The sequence below is a fragment of the Nesoenas mayeri genome, assembly GCF_963082525.1.
Source record: "Nesoenas mayeri genome assembly, chromosome: 2".
NCBI lineage: Eukaryota > Metazoa > Chordata > Aves > Columbiformes > Columbidae > Nesoenas > Nesoenas mayeri.
In genome coordinates this window covers 49,087,461-49,107,521 of record NC_137543.1, presented here as the reverse complement: position 1 = coordinate 49,107,521, position 20,061 = coordinate 49,087,461, and the positions used below count along the sequence as shown (strand labels likewise).

The 20,061-nt window shown below is 42.2% G+C and overlaps 1 protein-coding gene across 1 annotated transcript in view; it reads left to right on the top strand.

Moving 5' to 3' along the window:
• The window catches only part of TAF4B (TATA-box binding protein associated factor 4b), a gene marked incomplete at both ends in the record, with an annotated part of 78,156 nt that overhangs the window by 10,112 nt on the left and 47,983 nt on the right, over positions 1-20,061 (top strand). Inside the window, 5 exons of the mRNA XM_080340579.1 lie at positions 5,824-5,972; positions 7,394-7,501; positions 14,229-14,396; positions 14,506-14,628; positions 16,795-16,884. Of these exons, the coding sequence (XP_080196705.1) occupies positions 5,824-5,972; positions 7,394-7,501; positions 14,229-14,396; positions 14,506-14,628; positions 16,795-16,884 (638 nt within the window). The remainder of the gene's footprint in view (positions 1-5,823; positions 5,973-7,393; positions 7,502-14,228; positions 14,397-14,505; positions 14,629-16,794; positions 16,885-20,061) is intronic.

Below are 20,061 nucleotides of genomic sequence, written 5' to 3'. Positions count from 1 at the left end.
GGATGTTGCCTCTGTATTGGGTTATTATCTTTGTTTCTTCATCTTCAGTACAGAAATCTGCAGTAGACATCTAGGAAGACTCAAGCACCAGGTGAAGGTCATGGGGAATAAGTAGTTCTCCTCCATGCAGTACATTCCATACTTGATCTGAAAAGATACAGCCTTAACATATTAGAAGGGTTATGTAAGTCATGTAAAAGTTAAGTCAGTTCAGTATCGGAAACATTTCTGTTGTTGAACTGTTCGCTTACTGATTTGGGACCTGAAATTCTCATTTAGTCCCGTACCTGTAATTGGTGTTAAAGTGAACTTTACTAAAGTTGGCAACGTGCCTGATGCAGGCACCCCTGGTTTTGATATAAGCTAAACTTAGCCTTCTTTGAAAGCAGATTTTGTAACTTGTGTTCTCTTAAATGAGTTGGGTCTAATGCAGTTGGTTGTTGCTTGTATTTTGGTTTAGGAACAGGAGACTTGGCTTCCTCATGTTGCTCCCCAGCCAGCAGTTCCAGAGAGCTGTTGTGCTGAGCAGTTGTGTTGTAAACCATGTAATCAAAGTGGTGGCTTAGCCTGATAACTTCAGCTTGATGTGTAGCAGCATATGGTGTATCTCCACTGGAGCACACCTGCTGGCTGGTTCATCTCAGGAAATTCCTTCTGGATGTTCCCCTTCAGAAATGTCCTTGGGCTTGTCTTATGTGGTAGAAATTGAATGGTGGAAGTTGCCATCATGGTGGGATGCTTTCAGCACACATTGGTGAACACTGCTGCATGAAACCCTGAGCTTCAGTTGGCAGCACAGCTTGACATTAATAACAGTGTGGTTTCCTTAACACTATTCCCTGAAATACAGGGAAGCCCATGCAGATGGCCTTACGTACAGTGGCATAAACAGATCTCTGCCATGATCTCACAGCATCCTTTTCATGTCTCTGGTGAGATTTTGGTTCTCTGTAGTTATAATGAAGAGGTATCTTGCAACTGCTCTTCCTGCTAACTTGTGTTCCTTGATTCCTGGCTTGGATGCTGATCACAGCTACAGCTTAGAAAATTTGAACTGCGTTATAACCAAATCTGGAAAAAGGTGGATTTCATTGGCTGGTGGTGCTGGGACAGCAAAAATTTACAGTGAAGGCACCTCAGGTTTGATCAGCAAATGGAATTCCAATAGAAGGCGTCTGGTTTTCCGTCGCACACACTGCTGGCTTGCCCGGGTAGAGGCTGTTCTGGGTGGTGGCTGCCCGAGCTCTGCAGGATTGATGCCAGGTGCTCTTTTTGGAGGCATGGTTCCTGGAGCCCCTGTGCCAGGAGAAGGCAGGTTGCTGCAGGGAAGGGGTATAAATCTCAATGAGACCTCTGCCAGGTGAGAAGCTATAGAGTGGCTCCTTCTGGGTGGCTTTGGAAGAAGCTGAGCTGGGTTACAGGTGTTGGTTCCTTCCCCTCCAGCCTTTCTGCAGGATTGCAGCTGAAGGAAGGTGTGTAGGAAACAAAGGGCTGAAATAGCTGATTTTATTTTAACTGCCTTCTCTAGTAGTCAAGAAAAATAAGTAACTTTCCAAAGGATGTTTTTGGCAGGACAGGCAGAATATCTGGAGCCAGAAGTCTCAATTCATTGTAAAAGGCTGTCTGCTAATCTTTGAGAAGCACCTGAGTCCTCTAGTGAAGCATGTAAGAACTAATCTCTGCCTGTAACTAGTCACTTAGGTTTTCTTTTGTGATCTGAAAATAGGAACAGCCTTGTAGCCCCAAAGGGATCATACCTTCCACTTACTATCAAATGCACAGGTAGTGAGAAAGTCTTTCCTGTTCTCTGAAACAACTTCAGTAAAACAATCAAACTCTGTATCCTGTAAATGGTGCATTATTGGAAGTACTGCCCAAAAGAGGGCACCTGTAGTGTTAAAAAGATGCCCACTTGCTGTTGGGTAACTGCAGCTGGTTCTGGTATTGTGGTTGGTGATTGCAGGTATCTTTTCTGGTTTTAAGTGCTGTGCTGAGGAGAGTTAGCTGAAACTGCAATGTTTCAGATGTTTGGTGGTTTCCCTCCCTACCCCTGTGCCCGTTTTCCTGTGGGGTTGCAATGGCTGCACGACTTGATCTGTTTTCACATTTAGTTTGGCAAAAATGCTTTCTAATGAATGTGAAAACAGCTCTTTATAATAAATGTTGTGTTTTGTTTCGGTGTTGTTGGTTTTTTTTTTAAGTTTTCCCATGTGAAGTATATGGATTCTTGCACTTATCTTCTCTGTGTTTCTGATAGTAGCATCTTGGTAGCTGCAGGAGTCTGTGTATGTGACCTTTCTATTGAGAACCTCAAGGTTACCATCACCTGCTGTTCCCTTGTTTCACACATATGAACTGTATGTGGTATATGAGACTTAAGGCATTGGTTTTGAGTGCTGTGGAACCTTCTCTTCTGGCAGAAGACACCTCCTGTGTCTCCTTCCTGGAGCCTGCACTATCGACTTCAGTGTTAGGTTGTTGGTTTTGTTTCAGGGCAAAAAGGGAGTATCAAAAGACCGGGGGTATTTTTAAGTTGTGAAAAAGTATAACTAAATTGTGGCAATCGGAAGTGAAAAGTAAATGCTGTTCTCAACAGCTTTCAAACTGTTTCAGACAATCCACTTGTCAGTTTACTGTCACTTTGCGACATTAGGTTGTAACTGCCCAAAACTCTGTTTCATGATTGAAGTGATGTCTTGTGGCTTTTCACTGTACGGATCTGTAGCTATGACAGTCATTTCAAATTTGCCTTCAGCTTTATTTGTGCTATCATCAGGTATTTATTGTATTAAGCGTACAAAAGCAGCAGTGACTAGATTACCGTAATATTAACTTTGGAGTTCTAATTTTGCTAGCTGTTGTGAAAAGCTACAGCCATGAACAAGCCACCACCATATCAAAAAATTCTTCCAAATGGAACAAATATAGGGAAATTAATGTTTGTTCCAAGTGGAACGGGTTCTTATCATAACCTATATGGAAATAAACAGACATCATCTTACTTGTCTGTTCAATGGCTATGACCACTGGAGCAGCCTTAGGTAACTTCTGTGGATGCTCTTACCAAGAATAAGCCTGAAGTTATTTCACAGTGTTCTGGTGAAGTATGGATTTCTTTGTATAGACTAATCCTGTTACAAGGAGGAAAGATTATTTCTGTTTCAGGGTACAGTGCTGTTGGGGGTCATTGTGCTCATGGTCAAATGTTAAGGGGCTACTGGGACTTTCTTGTTAAGATTTGCGGTGGTTGGTTTTATTTACTTTTTGTTTTTCAGATGTTCATGAATTTGCGTATGAACTGTATTGTATTTGTTTAAGCTTGCTAGCTGTGTTGCTCTTAAGTTCAGTGGAGTCTGTTGGAAACTCTCCCCAGTCAAGTGCCTGGAGGATGGGAGACTCTTCAGGCAGGGTCTCCATTTCCAGCAAATGCTAACTGGAACTTCAGAAGTGCAAAAAAGACCACCAAACCTATAATCAAGTTGACTGATGACATTGCTGTTTCTCGTATGTGATATGATTCGGAGAAGTAGAAACTGCTTCTGATGGTTTGACTTGAAAAACAAATTAATGAGTAGTGACAAAATATCCAAATACATGAAAACAAAACACTTAATGCATTCCAAATCTCTAAAGGAATTAGATGATAAATTTATATGTGCCTTTTCAAAGAGTAGAGCTAGCAATGGCATTTTTAAGCAAACTTAGAAAACAAGCCCTAAAACCTCCAGAAGTAACATTTCTGCCATCCTGAGTGTAGACCTAGGGCAGAGAAAAATGCTATTGCTATCAAAATCAGTGTGGTAACATCAGCTTTCTCTCTTCCCCTAGATTCTGCATAAGCATGCAATGGGAATAAGAAAAAAAAAAAATTACCTTTTTTGACTGATGATAAATTGTGTGCCATGAATCACTGTTGAAATAAGATGGCATGAAAAGAAAATTAGAAATCTGTTATGTTTTCAGTGATTCTGGGTATTCATTGATTAAATTAAAAGATCCATCTGTCCCTAAGTATAATTATAGTCAAGATGTCAGTGCAGTAGGAGAAAGCTGAGTTGTCAGATGGAGTAACAGTATATTTCTGGATATGCAAGTGTCCTGTGCATCTGCCCCATCTGGTAAAGGCTGCTTGAGAAAGGAGGAAACCGCTCCAGATGCTGCTCTTGCAGTCTCAGTTTGTGTGTGCTATATAAATGGCAATATGTTGACATTACAGAATTTCATAGCAAGTCTTGTGTTGTCTTGCAGTATCCTCTTATGCTTTTAGATGTGGAGGATGAAAAACTGTTTGAGCATGTGGTTATGGCTTGACTTTCTTTTTTTTTTTTTTTTTTTTTTAAACAAAACCCAACTCAAGGAGCTTGTGGCTTTTCCAGTTGTATTCATGTCAGCTCAGACAGAAGCAGTGTTTTAGGCTGCATTGCACAGCAGTATTTTTGACAGCTTCCAGGCTAACCAGGTAGTAAAAAGGCTATTCTATTGATACAGTCTTTTTTTATGCTAGGAAAGATCATAAGTGTGGATAGAAGATCAGGGATTCTTCAGATATTGAATAGCTTGCAAGAAAGTTTAGTGCAGTCCTCAAAAAATGTTGAGGTGCTCTTATTTATGTATCTGGCATTCTCCTGCGCCTTCCCCCTTTCTCTTACGGGACAGGCCTTTCTTGAGTGAGGTGTTTGAGGGAGGTTTTGTTGGTGGTGGACTCTGCAGCAGCTGCTGTTGAAGGTGAGGGAGGTGAGGCACCAGCAAAGGTAAGGTGCACTGTAGCTCCCTTGAAGGAACTGAAGCCGTTGAGACCAGGGATCCAGATGACATTTTGTGTTTGTGACCCTGATGGAACATCTGGGTTTATCCAGAGCCAGGCCCTCAGGGGACTGGGGAGGAGGAGGCGGCATTGGTAGCTGAATGCTTTCCAAGTGCAGGGAATATGTGACTGTGCCATGGCATCTCTCTGATCCTCAGTAGGGTGATTGTTGTTTGAAAGCTTTAGTAAAAATACTCATTGTTTGTTAACTGTTTAATTGTTTGTCATTACAGCTGTGTAGGAGAAGGGTGGTAGGAGCTGAATCGTGCTGGGTGGACATAGCTGTAGGTTTGAAAGAAAAACCAAAAAGCAAGGAAACAAGGCAGAAGAGTGGTGTTGGGATGTGGTTTTGTTTTTCCCCACTGGAATCTCCTTGTTTGTCTGTAAGCTGCTTTCATGAAAACCATGCATTTTAATGCTTTTAGGCTGACCCCTGACAGAGGGACAGCTTCAAATGCCGTGGTGGCCTTGGCTTTCATTGGAGACCACTGCCCTCTCTGACCACCATGAACTGGTATTAATCAGGCTTCAGTTCCCATTACAGGTTTTCTTTAAACCATGTCTTTGTCTGTAAGTATGTGCCTAAATGTTCAGAAAGTGAAGATGTATAGACGCAGTCCAATCTGATAGTGGTGATGAATTATGAGGAACTGCTTAAAGAAGTTACTGTTGAAGTAATCTCAGAGTGTATATGTGGGCTGTCTCTGTCCTTTTCATGTCCAAAATACTATTCTAACTGAAATGATGCACTGCTTTGCAGTTTGCATCTTGTATGCACACAGTGTTTTGATGTCGCTGTCTAGTTAAGTTTTTCTCTTGACTTTAGGAATTGTTCTCTGTCATAAAATGCAGAGTAAAACTGATGTACACTTAGCTTTTACCTTTCTTGACAGCTGTTCCTTGGAGTAAGAAATTAAATATTACATTATCAGTGGGGTCTAATTATTTCTTCCACAGAAGCATAGGAAAGCTGTAATATTGCTTCATTTCTAACACTCTGGATGTTTTTTCTTTAACAGGAACTGTTCTCATTAAAAGCAGTAATGGCCAACTGATGCTAGTATCTCAACAAGCAACAGCACGAACACAGAGTCAGCCACAAAATAACACAAGTGTGACACCATCTGTACCAACCAGCACACCTACAATCAGAATATGTGCTGTACAGGTAACTTCTCTCATAGCTTTAATTTGATGTAGCTTTATGTTTTATAGTTATAACAGGGTTTTCAAATAAGTTATGGAGGGTTTAAAAAGGCATTTGAACACTTTCTGAACAGGGTGATGATGTTTGGTTTTGCACATAAACACTATGCACTTTGCTTTCTTAGTTTGAAAACCTGCTAGCCGTTACATACAGTGTAGTTCAAATTAAGGAATTCCTCCCTGATGATATAAAGGGCTTAGAAAAAAAAACCCACAAGAACACAAAACAACCAACCAACAACAACAAAACCTGACTACCTAAGTGGTTACTGCTAGTAAACAGTCATAAACCATCCTCTGGTGGGATAATTTCTCTGAAGCTGAGTGAAGCTGAGGACCTTTCCAGTGTCCCCAGGATGTTCCTCCTTCCCTGAGCTCTGCTGACCTTTTGCTTCCATCTCTTCTAAGGTGGTCAGCATGGAAGAGTAAGAGTGGGTACAAAAAAGTAACCATCTGCATAGGTCTTGCCACCATGCTAATCTTTTAACTGTTTTGTTCTGATTAGGCACTGTGTCTAAATGTCACTGAATCTGCTCTTGAGTATTAAACTGGTAGACATATAGATTTGAATGGTGTTTAAACTGTACGGGCTACATAGGTGAATGATACCTGTTTTGCTACTGTAAGAGTGGGTGTCACAGAATCACAGAATGTTAGGGATTGGAAGTGACCTCAAAAGATCATCTAGTCCAATCCCCCTGCCAGAGCAGGCACACTTAGATGAGGCTGCACAGGAAGGTGTCCAGGTGAGTTTTGTATGTCTTCAGAGTAGGAGACTCCACAATCCCCTCGGCAGCCTGTTCCAGTGTCTGTCACCCTTACTGAGAAGAAGTTTCTTCTCAAATTTAAGTGGAACCTCTTGTGTTCCAGTTTGCACTCGCTGCCCCTTGTCCTACCATTTGTTGTCAGAGAGAAGAGCCTGGCTCCATCCTTGTGACACTCACTTTTTATATATTTGTAAACATCAATAAGGTCACCCCTCAGTCTCTTCTCCAAGCTAAAGAGCCCCAGCTCCTTCAGCCTTTCCTCATAAGGGAGATGCTCCACTCCCTTCATCATCTTTGTTGCCCTGCGCTGGACTCTCTCCAGCAGTTCCCTGTCCTTCTTGAACTGAGGGGAACTGGTCAACCAGTTCCAGGTCAATCAGAACTGGACACAATATTCCTGGTGTGGTCTCACCAGGGCAGAGTAGAGGGGGAGGAGAACCTCTCTTGACCTACTAGCCACCCCACTTCTAATACACCCCAGGATGCCATTGGCCTTCCTGGCCAGGTGTCTTGGTTTATGCTGGAGAAGAGCAGGTACTAACTTCAGTGTCTGTTTTGTTATTGACTTTTTCGACAACTCTGCATATTTAATTATTCTTTTTTTTTTTTTTTTAAGAACTCTGGCAACCAGTTACTAAAGAAAGTAACATCTACTCCTGTGAAATCATTATCTCAAACAACAAATGCTGTGGTTTCTACTGTTCAGGCACCTGCTGTAATACAGGTAGGTGGCAAGCTTTATAGTGCAGTGGAAAAAGTGACGGAGAGAATTGAAGAAAATATGGATTCATTCTTGTTATTTCTAATTCTAATCTGCTTTTCACTGAGCTAGTAACTCTTGTCCTCATGATAAATTCTTTCCTGAGTGTCTTTTTTTAAATGCATAATTTAATTATGCTTCTGCCAGTGTGCATCAGCTCATCTCTCACTACAGTAGAAAGGGCATGAACAGTGGATAAAATTAATAGTTAAGAGAGCCATTTCCAGTGCTTTTGTAGCCTATGACATAGCTTCTTCAAGGTCTAGCTGAAGATTTTCTGGGAGATGGAGACTTCCTAATGCTCTGTCCTGTTTGATTTCCCTGATTTGATTCCTTAGAGCTAAAAAAAAAAAGTATACCTGGGATATTGTTGAGGGGAAGATGTACTGTCTGCACCAGTCAAGCTGGTTTTCATGTCTACACTTTTTTTCCTTCTTAAAGGAAGGTCATAACTGAAGACCTCTGTTTTCTAATTCAATTTAGCGGACAGGTTCCAGAGATATGACTGTAAATAGACAATGGTTGGACATACCTCTTTATTTTTAGGTAATTTTTTTGTCTTATTTCCTAGGTCTTATTTCTCTTTTTCCAGAGAAAAATGCTGTAGGACTCTTCTGAAGGGGCTATTACTACCCGTAGAATATGAGACTTCTCCTAGATACAGATCTTCCTCTGTTTATGGGGACCAGAGTTCTGGATAAATGTGTGTGATGAAAACTGCTCCTTTCTGCAGCTAAAATATTCTGTTCTCCTCCTAACCTGGAGGGGAAATTAGGAAGAAGTCTGGCTTGTACATTTCATTTGCAAACAAGAGCTTGAAGGAGACTAGGCTGTTGTGGTTGACCAGACACTCAGTAAATGAGCAGGATCAGTCATTCAATAACCCCAAGCTGGATATATGTTCTTGACCTTGAGGGTGTTTGAAGGATTGGGGGATATGTTCACTGACAGTGGTAACAAACAGCCTGACTTATCCTTTTTTATTCTTGCTGTTCTTCCGTATCAGCAACTGAAAACTACCCATAGCTCTGTCTGTGATCTTCTCTCTCTTCCTTCTCACTACAGATAGATAATGTCAGGGCTAAAGGGGAAAACCCAGAGGCCTCTCTTAATACACTTTCTGTTTTGCTTAGAATGGAAACAACGTCCACTTTGTGTCTAAGAACAGTAGTGGATATTCCTTACCCACTTTTAATTTGGAATACTAGCTTGCAAACCATGTGCTTGTGTTATCTGCATAGAGATCTTCAGAATATAAAAGCAGTAGTCATCTACTATACTATCCTGACACTGGGGAGAAAAGATTAAGGTTAAGATTTTTTTTCCATCTGATGGATCACAGAATCACAGAATGTTAGGGATTGGAAGGGACCTCAAAAGATCATCTAGTCCGATGCCCATCTGGAGCAGGAACACCTAGATGAGGTTACACAGGAAGCTGTCCAGGTGGGTTTTGAATGTCTCCAGAGAAAGAGACTCCACAACCCCCCTGGGCAGCCTGTTCCAGTGCTCTGTCACCCTCACTGAGAAGAAGCTTCTTCTCAAATTTAAGTGGAACCTCTTGTGTTCCAGTTTGCACTCGCTGCCCCTTGTCTTACCATTGGTTATCAGAGAGAAGAGCCTGGCTCCATCCTTGTGGCACTCACCCTTTATATATTTATAAACATTAATGAGGTCACCCTTCAGTCTCCTCCAAGGTAAAGAGCCCCAGCTCCCTCAGCCTTTCCTCATAAGGGAGATGCTCCACTCCCTTCATCATCTTTGTTGCCCTACACTGGACTCTCTCCAGGAGTTTCCTGTCCTTCCTGAACTGAGGGGCCCAGAACTGGACACAATATTCCTGGTGTGGTCTCACCAGGGCAGAGTAGAGGGGGAAGAGAACCTCTCTTGACCTACTAACCACCCCCCTTCTTAATACACCCCAGGATGCCATTGGCCTTCCTGGCCACAAGGGCACAGTGCTGGCTCATGGTCATCCTGCTGTCCACCAGGACCCCCAGGTCATTCACGACTTCCCCTTGGTGAAGCCACGTTGAATGCCCCTAAAGACCCTCTTATCCTTGGTATGCCTTGAGATGGCACCAAGGAGAAGTTGTTCCATCAGTTTCCCAGGGATGAAGGTGAGGCTGACCAGTCTGTAGTTACCTGGGTCCTTCTTCCTGCCCTTTTTGAAGACTGGAGTGACATTTGCTTTCCTCCAGTCCTCAGGCACCTCTCCAGTCTCCCAAGACTTGGCAAAGATGATGGAGAGTGGTCCAGCAATGACCTCAGCCAGCTCCCTCAGCACCCGTGGCTGCATCGCATCTGGGCCCATGGATTTATGGATGTCCAAATTGCCTAATGGCTCCCTAACTTAGTCTTCATCAACTGAGGCAAACTCCTCCATTGTCCTGACCTCCTCTGAGGCCTCAGGGGTACAGAGCTCCTCAGAACAGCTGCCGGCAGAGTAGACAGAGACCAAGAAGGCGTTCAGTAACTCTGCCTTCTCTGTATCTTCTGTCACCAGGGCACTCACCCCATTCATCAGTGGGCCTACATTGCCTCTGGTGTTAGTTTTATCTGCCACATATTTGAAAAAGCTCTTTCTGTTTTCCTTGACCCCTCTCACCAGGTTTAATTCTAAGGAGGCCTTACCTTTCCTAGTTGCCTCCCTACACCCTCTGACAACAGCCTTATATTCTCCCCAAGTGACTGGCCCCCACTTCCATGCTCTGTAAACTCTCCTCTTCCACTTGAGCTTACCCAGCAGTTCCCTGTTTAACCACACAGGTCTCCTGGCTCCCTTCCTTGACTTCCTGTGTGTCAGGATGCTCTGATCTTGAGCTTGGTAGAAGCAGTCCCTGAATACTAACCAACTATCTTGGGCCCCTTTACCTTCAAGTTCCCTTTCCCATGGGATTTCCCCTATAAATTGCATGAAAAGGTCAAAGTTTGCCCTGCTTGCAATTCTGCTTGCTATTCTATTCTTGCCACGTGAGTTCCTGAACTCCACCATTTCACTTTCGCTGCAGCCAAGGCAGCCCTCAACCTCTACTGCTTCAACCAGCCCCTCCTTGTTAGTGAGGATGAGATCCAGCAGTGCTCCTCTCCTAGTTGGCTCCTCCACCATGTGCATCAGGAATGTGTCGTCAATGCACTGGAGGAACCTCCTGGACTGTGTGTGGCTGGCTGAGTAGTCCTTCCAGCAAACATCAGGGAAGTTAAAATCCCCGGTGACAACCAGAGCCTGTGACTGTGAGGCTGCTCTCAGCTGCCTGTTGAAGGCCTCGTCAACTTCCTCACCCTGATCTGGTGGCCTGTAATAGACGCCCAGAACAGTATCACCCCTGCCAGCCTGCCCATTAATTCTCACCCACAGATTCTCAACTCGCCCCTCATCCGTGACTGGACAATACTCAATACATTGTAGTTGCTCTCTCACATAAAGAGCAACTCCACCACCTCACCTGGCTGGCCTGTCTTTCCTGAAAAGGACATAGCCATCCATGACCACATTCCAGTCATCCTGTCCCACCATGTCCCTGTAATTGCCACCAGGTCATAATCTCCTGACTGAACACAGGTTTCTAACTCCTGCTTATTCCCCATGCTGTGTGCATTGGTGTACAGGCATTTCAGGGAGCGAGCTGAGCATGCCGATTTCACCCTAGGGGTATGGGAGGCCTCCTGATCTTCATCAAGTCTAGAGTGCTGTCCCACTGATGCAAGCCCAGCTACAACCCCATCCTCCTTCGAATCTAGTTTAAAGCTCTCCAAATGAGCCCTGCTAATTCCTGTCCCAGCATCCTTTTGTCTCTGCGAGATGAACCTGCCTGCATCCTTATACTCTCAGGTGGATAAACATTGAGGTTCATCATGCTATTAATTTTTCTGGTTTTTTAACTTGTATCTGCCTTTGACTTGGTTCTTTTGTACTTTCTTAGTTCAGTTTTGAGGTGATCAGTTTAACTTGTGTACTTCTGGGATATTTAAAGAGGTACACATGGAGTATTTTTTTTTCTAAGCCATATTTTTCAGTTGTAGATTTTTGAACATGTCTAATGTTGGATTTAAACAGCAGGAAGGATGGCTCTAGGGAAAATGAATAGTGCTGTTTTGTTTGGAGTGGCTTCTTTGGAGCCTGTTTTGCAGAGGATTGCAAAGCTATCTGTGTAAGTCCCTTGTACAATAAAGAGTGAATAGCTGCAATATGGATACGTCCTGCCATCACAGAGCCACATCAGTTCTTACCCTGGGGTGGGTGAGAGAAGACTGCTGACAAGGGAACCTGTGCATAAGGTTGTCTGGAGAAAGAAAGGAAGAACCTTTGGTTCTGACTTTGGCAGCTGTTTCATTCATCAGTCCTAGAATAACTTGCTGATGTTAGTCTTGGCAGTTTTTTGAGGTCATAGAAGAGGAGTGTTGGTGTGGATGTACAATGTCAACACAGAACATGGGAGACAGGGGAGAGGGAATTATCCTTGGCTTGGTTGTGTATCTCCTATCCTGTGCAAAGTACAGCTTGGAACACTGCTATCTGCAAAACTCTCTCTGGTTACTGACTCCGGCGTTTTTTCTCCTCATCTACAAAAATATTTCCATTTGTTCACATTCCTGAATGTTTAAGCTCAGAAGTTAGACAAAATACCTGCACATTTTTATTTTTTACCTTCTTCCCAGATGGGGTAAGAAAGCTGCAAAGTATCTAATTAGTATCATGCTGGGGCACTTTCATTTAGATGCAGAGCACCTCTTCTCTTGTAACTACTTCAAAATATGCAGGATTAATGCGTCGTGGGTGGTTTTTTTTTTTGGTGGTGGCTGTTTCTCTGTTGCTCGAAGTGAGAAGGAGAATTGTTGGTAATGAAAAAGGTTGAGGGCAGATGACAGAATTTAATTCCCATATATTCATTTTCCTGGGGAAAGGGTCCAGCAGGCTTCCTGTTGTTCCCTCCCTCAGCTGATAAAATGCTGTTCTGGTCTTGATGTATAAACACGCTGAAATTTGCAAGAGATCAGCTCCCGAGAACCTCACGTTTTCAGCTTTTAAAAGCCCAGGGCATTGCAGCTTGACAGATCTGTACTCTGTCCCCTTCTGTCTTCCTCCCGTCCATCTGTTTGTGGGATTCTCATGCCCAGTTTGCCTCCCTGTGGTCTTAGAGCTGTTGAGCCTCATCCTTGGAAGAGGCAGAGGTGGTGGCAAAGATCCTGCAGAGAACTGCTGAAGTGTTACCAGCAGTGGGAGCCTAAGCTGGAAAGCTCACTGGTAGCTGCCTGCTTCTTTCATGTCAAACTGGCAGCAGCTTGGGGAGAGGGGGACACAGACCCAGGAAAAAAAAATAATTTATAAATAAACAACAAAAGTGCGTTTTGCTTCAGCTTTATATGTTTCTCACTAATCTTCCCTATCCTGAAAGACTTAAAAGCCCTTTGATACTCTGCATGGTTTCTGTCCAACTCTGATCAGTTTTTGTTTTATCCATGATAGGATAAGTTAGGCTCTTGTGTTATTGTCTTATCATTAATGCAATTAGCATTAATTTGTGGTTGTTGGGCTAAACGGGGCTGTTTAAATGTGTTGAGTCAGTGAAAGCAGATGTGCACCTCCTAAACTAGAACTTGGCCTACAAAACCAGACTTTTGAGACCTTTCTGTTGAGAGATTTGGAGGAAAACAAGTACCCAACTTCAGGTTTCTAATGCTAACCTGAAACTCCTTATTTTCTGTAACCTGCAGATTCAATTTGGCTTTTTAGTTTTCAACCTAAGAAATCAAAAGTAGTGGTTTTTGTAGAGGCAGACTTTTATTCATATGGTGTTGTGTTGTATGGGAACTGTGTTAGGCTTTTTGGTTGCAGTGTTTTGGGGTTAGTTAATTTGTCTGTTGGTTGGTTTTAATATCTGAACTAGAAGGACTTCAGTTTAGTAGGTTTTCTTCTGGAAACTTCCATGTAGCCTGGTATTCAAAGGAGACAGGCAATTGTGTTTTTGTTTTTTTCCTAAATCTTCATTACTTTCCTGTTGCTGGAGCTTCTGAATCTATGGGTAAATTCTTATGAGATTTTAAACACAGGTCTCAAGACAACTGAATTTTGTGAGGGTCTGTGTCTCAGCAGAGAAAGAGTCAAATTGCTGCCCACAAGGAAAAGGCAGGAAGAACTTGTGAGGTTTGCTAGGTGCATTTGCTTAACTGACTGCTTCTGCTGTCACATCCATCCATTGCCCACTGCATGTGTGATGGGAAGAGTAAGGGATATTGCAATTGGGAGGGAAGTTGCAGGAGAGGAAAGGAAAATGAATAATGACTTGAGATTGTATTTATCTTCAGAGTAGTATCACCTGGCTTAGCATTGTTCAAAATTCATTAGTCTTAGACTGAACAAGCCTGGCAAAGTTAATATATTGGCTTCTTCAAGACAACTTTACCTTTCTCCCGTTGAAGTTGCAGGCAGATCTTCAGTCTGGGCGAGCCTTTGTAATTTTCCCCACCCTTGATTTAAAAACAGAATTATGGCTATGAGGGTTCTGTAGCTTACTGTATTAAATAGAGCCTCTCAAAGCAAATTAATCCAAACTTTAAAAACAAAGGTAAAAACTGTTTGTTTATATTTTAAATAGTAGTGTGAAGGGAGGGTGCTACCTTACACACTAGCAGAATACAGTATGTTTGTCACGTTAGTCTTCGGCTAAGAAGTGTTAATTTTTCTTTTCAGCCAGCAGCTGCAACAGCTAGTGTTACTACAGTTACTGCTGTAAAGCCTTCGAGTACTGAAACACCTGTAAAACTTCCAGTTACAGGACCACCTGCGCAAGCTGTCTCCCAAAAGGCAGTCTCTGTGAAAGCAGAGGGCACAACAGTAGCACAGACCAGCACTTCTACAGTAAGGGGAAAAAAAAAAGTTTTTAATTAAAAATTAACATTCTCTATATTCATCAGAGGTTGGAGAGCCGATGCCACATCTAACAGTCTTCTCTTTATTTCCACACTAGGAGATGCTAGAGAATGTGAAGAAGTGCAAGAATTTTCTTGCTACACTAATAAAACTGGCATCCAGTGGACCTCAAGCCCCTCAGATGGGGCAGAATGTGAAGAATCTGGTGCAAAATCTGTTGGTGAGACTTTTTTTTTAAACAAAATCTGCTTCATTTATATTTAATTTTTGACATGTATTTAATTATACTTTTGTTCCTTGTCTTTTTTTTTTTTTTTTAACAGCTGAAGAGTTGGATTTGTGGCCAAGTACATCTGAGCTTCTTTAAGTCTTGCTTTGTAACTCTTATTTCTAACTGGATTCCATGCTGTATTTTTTCCCCTTCACATTCCTGTTTCATTTTACGTACACAGATAACAGACAGCAGTAGGAGCGGATAGTGTTAACACAGCTTCTGGGTCTGAGCTGCCTTGCTTTTCATGTTAGTGTAATTTTGAGTCCTCAGTGACAAGAGTATTACTATGGAGGTTGTAATGCAGTGCTATGTTCATACTGTTGTTTTACAGAACTGATTTACAGGTTGATAGTGAAGCTCCAGTGGAACAAGCATGACCTTATCTATGTCTTTAGACAATGAGATGGAGAAAATAACATGGTGGCTGCCAGCTTCTCTCTCTCCTTGCAGGTGGCTTCCATGTGCCGCTTTGTGCTGTACCTCAGCACAGCTGGGTTTTCTCAGTAACGATTTCTTCTGCCACATCTTGTCTTGGCTTTTGACCACTACTGCTGTTTTGTTGTTCCACTGTAGCAGAAGGCTGTGGGCTGGTAGAGGGGGATGGCTTTGCTAGTGGTACCAAAGGACTTTCCAGTCTAGAGGAGTGTGGTGTAGACAAAGTGTAATTTCAAAGAGCAGATTGTTCTAAGATGCAGCCTTGCAAAACTATTTGATTCCTCTTCTTCCTCTGCCTTTGTGTCCCTGCTGGACTATACACCTTGAGTATGTGCACTCTACACCTTGAGTATGTAGGGAAATACTAGAATTGTTCCTTCTTGTGCTTACAGTACTTTATTTTTTTTAACAATAGTTGTTACCAGATATTAATATATCGTTTAAGTGTGCATTTATTTGCTTTATGTAATATTTTTAAAATGCTGCTGTTCTGCCACTCAGTACGTATATACGATTTAAATGCAAAATAAATTAATGTTTCGTATGGGCGAAGGAAATGGGTAAATGGCAGCTGTGAAGTAAAATGACCCTTAAGGCAGTATCTCATGAAATAGGTGTCAAGCACCTTATATACAGAAAAATGTAGTGTACCAAATCACTGCATCTGTGTCGGTGAGACCTCAATGACCTGTATCCAAAGATCAGTGAGACCGAACAGGCAGCAGATCAAACGACTAAATAGGAGAGGTGTTGTAAGTTCTGTTTGTCTGTGAATATACAGTCCTAAAAACCTGTGCTCTGGTCATGGAACTCCTTGGAACAGTTGCTCCAAAGGAGAATATGGGTAAGAGGAGTAATTTCTCTGCAGAGACAGATTGGTGCTGGAGTCCCTCTTCCTGTGTGTCTGCACCTTCTTGGAGGAGGTAACATTCTTGGTGGCTCTGTGACAGTGTCTCACCTGGGACAGTGAGAAAGGGCAACCTTTTTGGGGCTACCCACCACCTGGGCCCTGTCGTGGTGACACTGAAGTGGTGAGTGAGGGTCCCGAGAAGTCTCCTGCAGCCTCCTAACCCTGTCAAGCCCTTGGGTCAGGTGTTTTTGTTGGGGCAGAGCAGAAAGCATTGAAGGGGACTGTACTCAGCAAGCCAGAGAACTGTTACCGTGGTATGCACAAGTAATGTTCCTATGTTCAGTTTCCATTGCTTTTGAAAGACGATGTTAAGTGTTCTGCTTTATTATGCTATGTGTGCATTAGATTAGAATTGTCTTACAAAAACTACTGAGTTGTCTTTTGTCTGCTGTCTCTTTAAATTGATCCTTATGCAGATAAACTACCTTTACAGAAAAGAGTGGGTTTTAAATATTTCTGCTTAACAATGAGGTACTCATTGCTACTTATAAATGTGTTTCTATCAGTTCACTTGAGTGAGGTGTTTGAACAAGTATCCTTAAGTGTGCTACTTGCCTGGAGTTTAAGAAATTAATTTAATTTGATAATACTGCATCTAAATTACAAGATCATCCTATCCTAAAACCTTGTGTTTAAAGATAAAAGAGGAAAAAATTTGAGTATTGACACTGAACAATTCCACAACAATGTACATTTCCATTAATCTTTAAAACACCTGTGAAAAAAAGAAATCATAGATTACCAATGTAATTATACTTTCCTCTTAGGAAGCGAAAATTGAGCCAGAAGAATTTACCAAAAAACTATACATAGAGCTCAAGTCATCTCCACAACCGTATTTAGTTCCTTTTCTCAAGGTAAGTGTCTGATTGTGGATATGTAGTATTTAATGAGGTGGGGGAGGAGGACCAGAAAAGGCAAGGAGAGTCAGAGCATTCACACAGGTGTTTGCTCAGGTTAGCTGAGGAAATGGTGTTTCACCTCGACCTGTGTGACTCTTGCTCTTAGAAAGACAAGATTTTTAGGGAGGGAGGATTTTGGAGGAGTAATTTATGCTATGTTCTTAAATTGGAGAGTAATTACCCTCCAGTCATTAGTGGAGATTAATGTTTTGGAAGCTGGTGCATCTACAGTAGAGCAGCTGTGCGTAAGATAACCTTTTACTTTCTCATCAGAACTGTAACTTTACTAAATTGTAATTCAGATGACTGAAAATGGAGGCTGTGCACAGTTTATGCATTTTTTAAGCTCAAAGAATCTATGTGAACTAGCATTCATCTGTCTGCTGGCTCATGTTTAAGTGGAGTGAGGAAAGATCTGCCAGGACTAATGCCACTTAGGAAGAGTAACTCAGGATAACTCTGCCTCTATTCAAGCAAATAATAATGTAAATTTTTTTAAATGCTGTCCTTTTAAAATGGAGTTTATTAACAATCAAAATTAAAATGAATATCTTTGTTGTATAAGAAGCATTAAATTCCAGTGGAAATATAGAAAACCTGGTTATATTTAGTTGCAAAGCACATCTTATTGTTAGGATTTATAGGTCTGTACTTTTGCTTGCCATTCACTATAGGCACAGTTGAGAATCAAGGAAGAATGGTTCAGTGCTAAAGCTAGGACAGAGGTTTTCTGGAGTTTGTCTTCTTAGTATTTGACAGCGCATGTAACAATGCATGTGATAATGTTGATATTACTTTAGGTGGCTGATGTTAATCTGCTAAAGTGTGGGATGAATATTTTTGTTACAGTGGCAGCCTTTAAATGCTTTGCTGGAAAGTTTGCCGTGAGTCTGGAACACTACAGTCTTTTCTGCAAGGCTTGATATAAAATTTTCATATTACTTACTTATTCTCTGTTTAATTCCTTGGAGGTTTCCTAGAGGCTCATGCAAAAGCGTAAAAATAAAAAGCTCAGAGTATGGGCCTTTCTGCACCCAGTGTAGCTCTGGCTGCAGAAGGAGCAGGTTGTGAATGCAGGGTCAGTGTGACTGGCAGAGGTTTTCTTTGAGCTGCGTGTAGTCTCAGCAGAGCTCCACTAACAGCCAGGCCAAGTTTGGCTTCAGATGTAGCATAGCTGCCTTCTGCGGGGCCCTGGCTGATGAACCCCACTGGATGTGGGCTGGCTGCTTGTGTGTGGGGCCAGCTCAGGTGCCCCTGTGCTGTGAAACTCAGTTGCTCCACACAGACCTAGACTAAGACCGGCACAGCTAGACCTCATCTGGGGATGGTGAGCCCTGACAGCCCTGGTCTGGTTCATGCAGAGGAGCTGAAGCAAGAGGTGGCTTCACAGCACTTGCTAACGCTTCCACCCCTTTGAGTCCTCCAAGGGTTTATTAACTTGGGCACAGTGGTGTCCTCGTGCGCTCACGGAGGTGCTCAGCCGGGATTCATAAGCCATCCCACAATGATGGGGAGCTGCTACATGTGGTGCACAGGCCTTGAAGTAGTTCCACAGGAGTTAAGTTGGGTTCATCAGCGTGGATCAGACCCTGACCCATCACAGAAGAGCTGCTGCATGTTTTTCTGTGACAGGGTGCTCTCTCCCTGTTGCACACTATATTAACAAAGAAATACTGTGACTTCAGAAATATTGTTTAGACACCATCATGGTCAAAGCTAGTGGATTTTGTAGTGTTACCCATCCTTTAAAACTTCTTGCACCCTGATTCGGTTTTTTTTTTTCCTACAATGTGTTTGGTTTGGTTTGGTTTTTCAAAAAGCCTTAAAGATGTGTAGTTGATACACATCAGTTAGGTCTGGTCTGTAACTCTGAGCAGCTGTGACAGGACCAAGTGCCAAATGGAAGGTGACTTCAGGAGCACTTCTCTTAAGGTGCTATGAGGATCAGTGCTGGCCTTGTTTGTGGGGGAAATGCTTCCAGCTTATGGCTGGAAAGAAATGTGATAGATACGACTTGTTGCCAATTCAATTCTAGCCAATGAAGTGGAATTCTAGAGAGGACTCTCTGGACTTGCCTCTTATCTTTGAGCTGCAGGCTTTTGATGGAAGTTGTTACATGTGTTTTGTTTTGTCTGTTCCGATAGGTGAAAAAGGACAGTGGCTTTGGCTGTAAAGCCTGCTTGATTTTCTTATCTCTACTGGATCCTTTTGGTAAATAAATTGCATCAGGAACATGAGGAAAGCTGAGCAGCCTTTTAAAAAAGGAAGTGAACATTAAAGATAGATGTGCCACAGAAGGTCTAGATGTCCAAACAGTTTGTTCACTCAGTATATTAGCAAGTGAAACATGTTCCTTTTTCATGAAGCCCATAGCAACAGTACTGTGCCAGAGACTCCTACAAACTTCAACAACTGTTAGGAAGGGAGATAAAAGGTTTGTGAGAATATACAGGGAGCTGCAGAACTGATTTCCCCTGGTTCTGAACCATAATAGATTGTAAATAGTCAAGGAGAAAAATCTGTAGAGGGCCTGAAGATTATTCTGTCCATTAACCTTCTCCAACATAGCTGTAATAAAACTGAGATCTTCCAGGATACATTTGCTAATGTTCTCTTGTCGCAGGGAACTATCTGGTTTAAGTTGTGCTGCTGCAGCTATACAGGCATTATTAAAGTGGTATCCCCCCCTAGTGTACATCTAGCTGTATTGGTGTGGAAGTGCTCATATCTTTGGAGCTTGTTTCTGAGTTCGTTGGATAATTTGTAGTTCTGTCAGACAGGCTCCATGAAGTAAACACAGCTGTTACAATATAGGAGGGATTTTTGGCAAAACAGATTTTTTTTTGAGTTAGTTAAACACTTGGTGTTTTTCTAGAACACAAATTTCAAATTGAAAAATCTAAACAAAAGAATAAAGTTATGGGTGAGTTTCTCTATAGATGGAATTTGCTACATGCAGTGAAGCCGTGGTGACTGTTGACCTTTGCTCAGCTTGTGTTGATGATTCTTGTGGTCTTCACTGAGCAGTATCATCATCAATTTAAGGGTGCCTGAATTCTAGCAAAACCTGTTTGGAATAAGCAGTTTATTGTCTTATGAAAAATTAAATTGGAAGATGAGGAAGGAGATTCA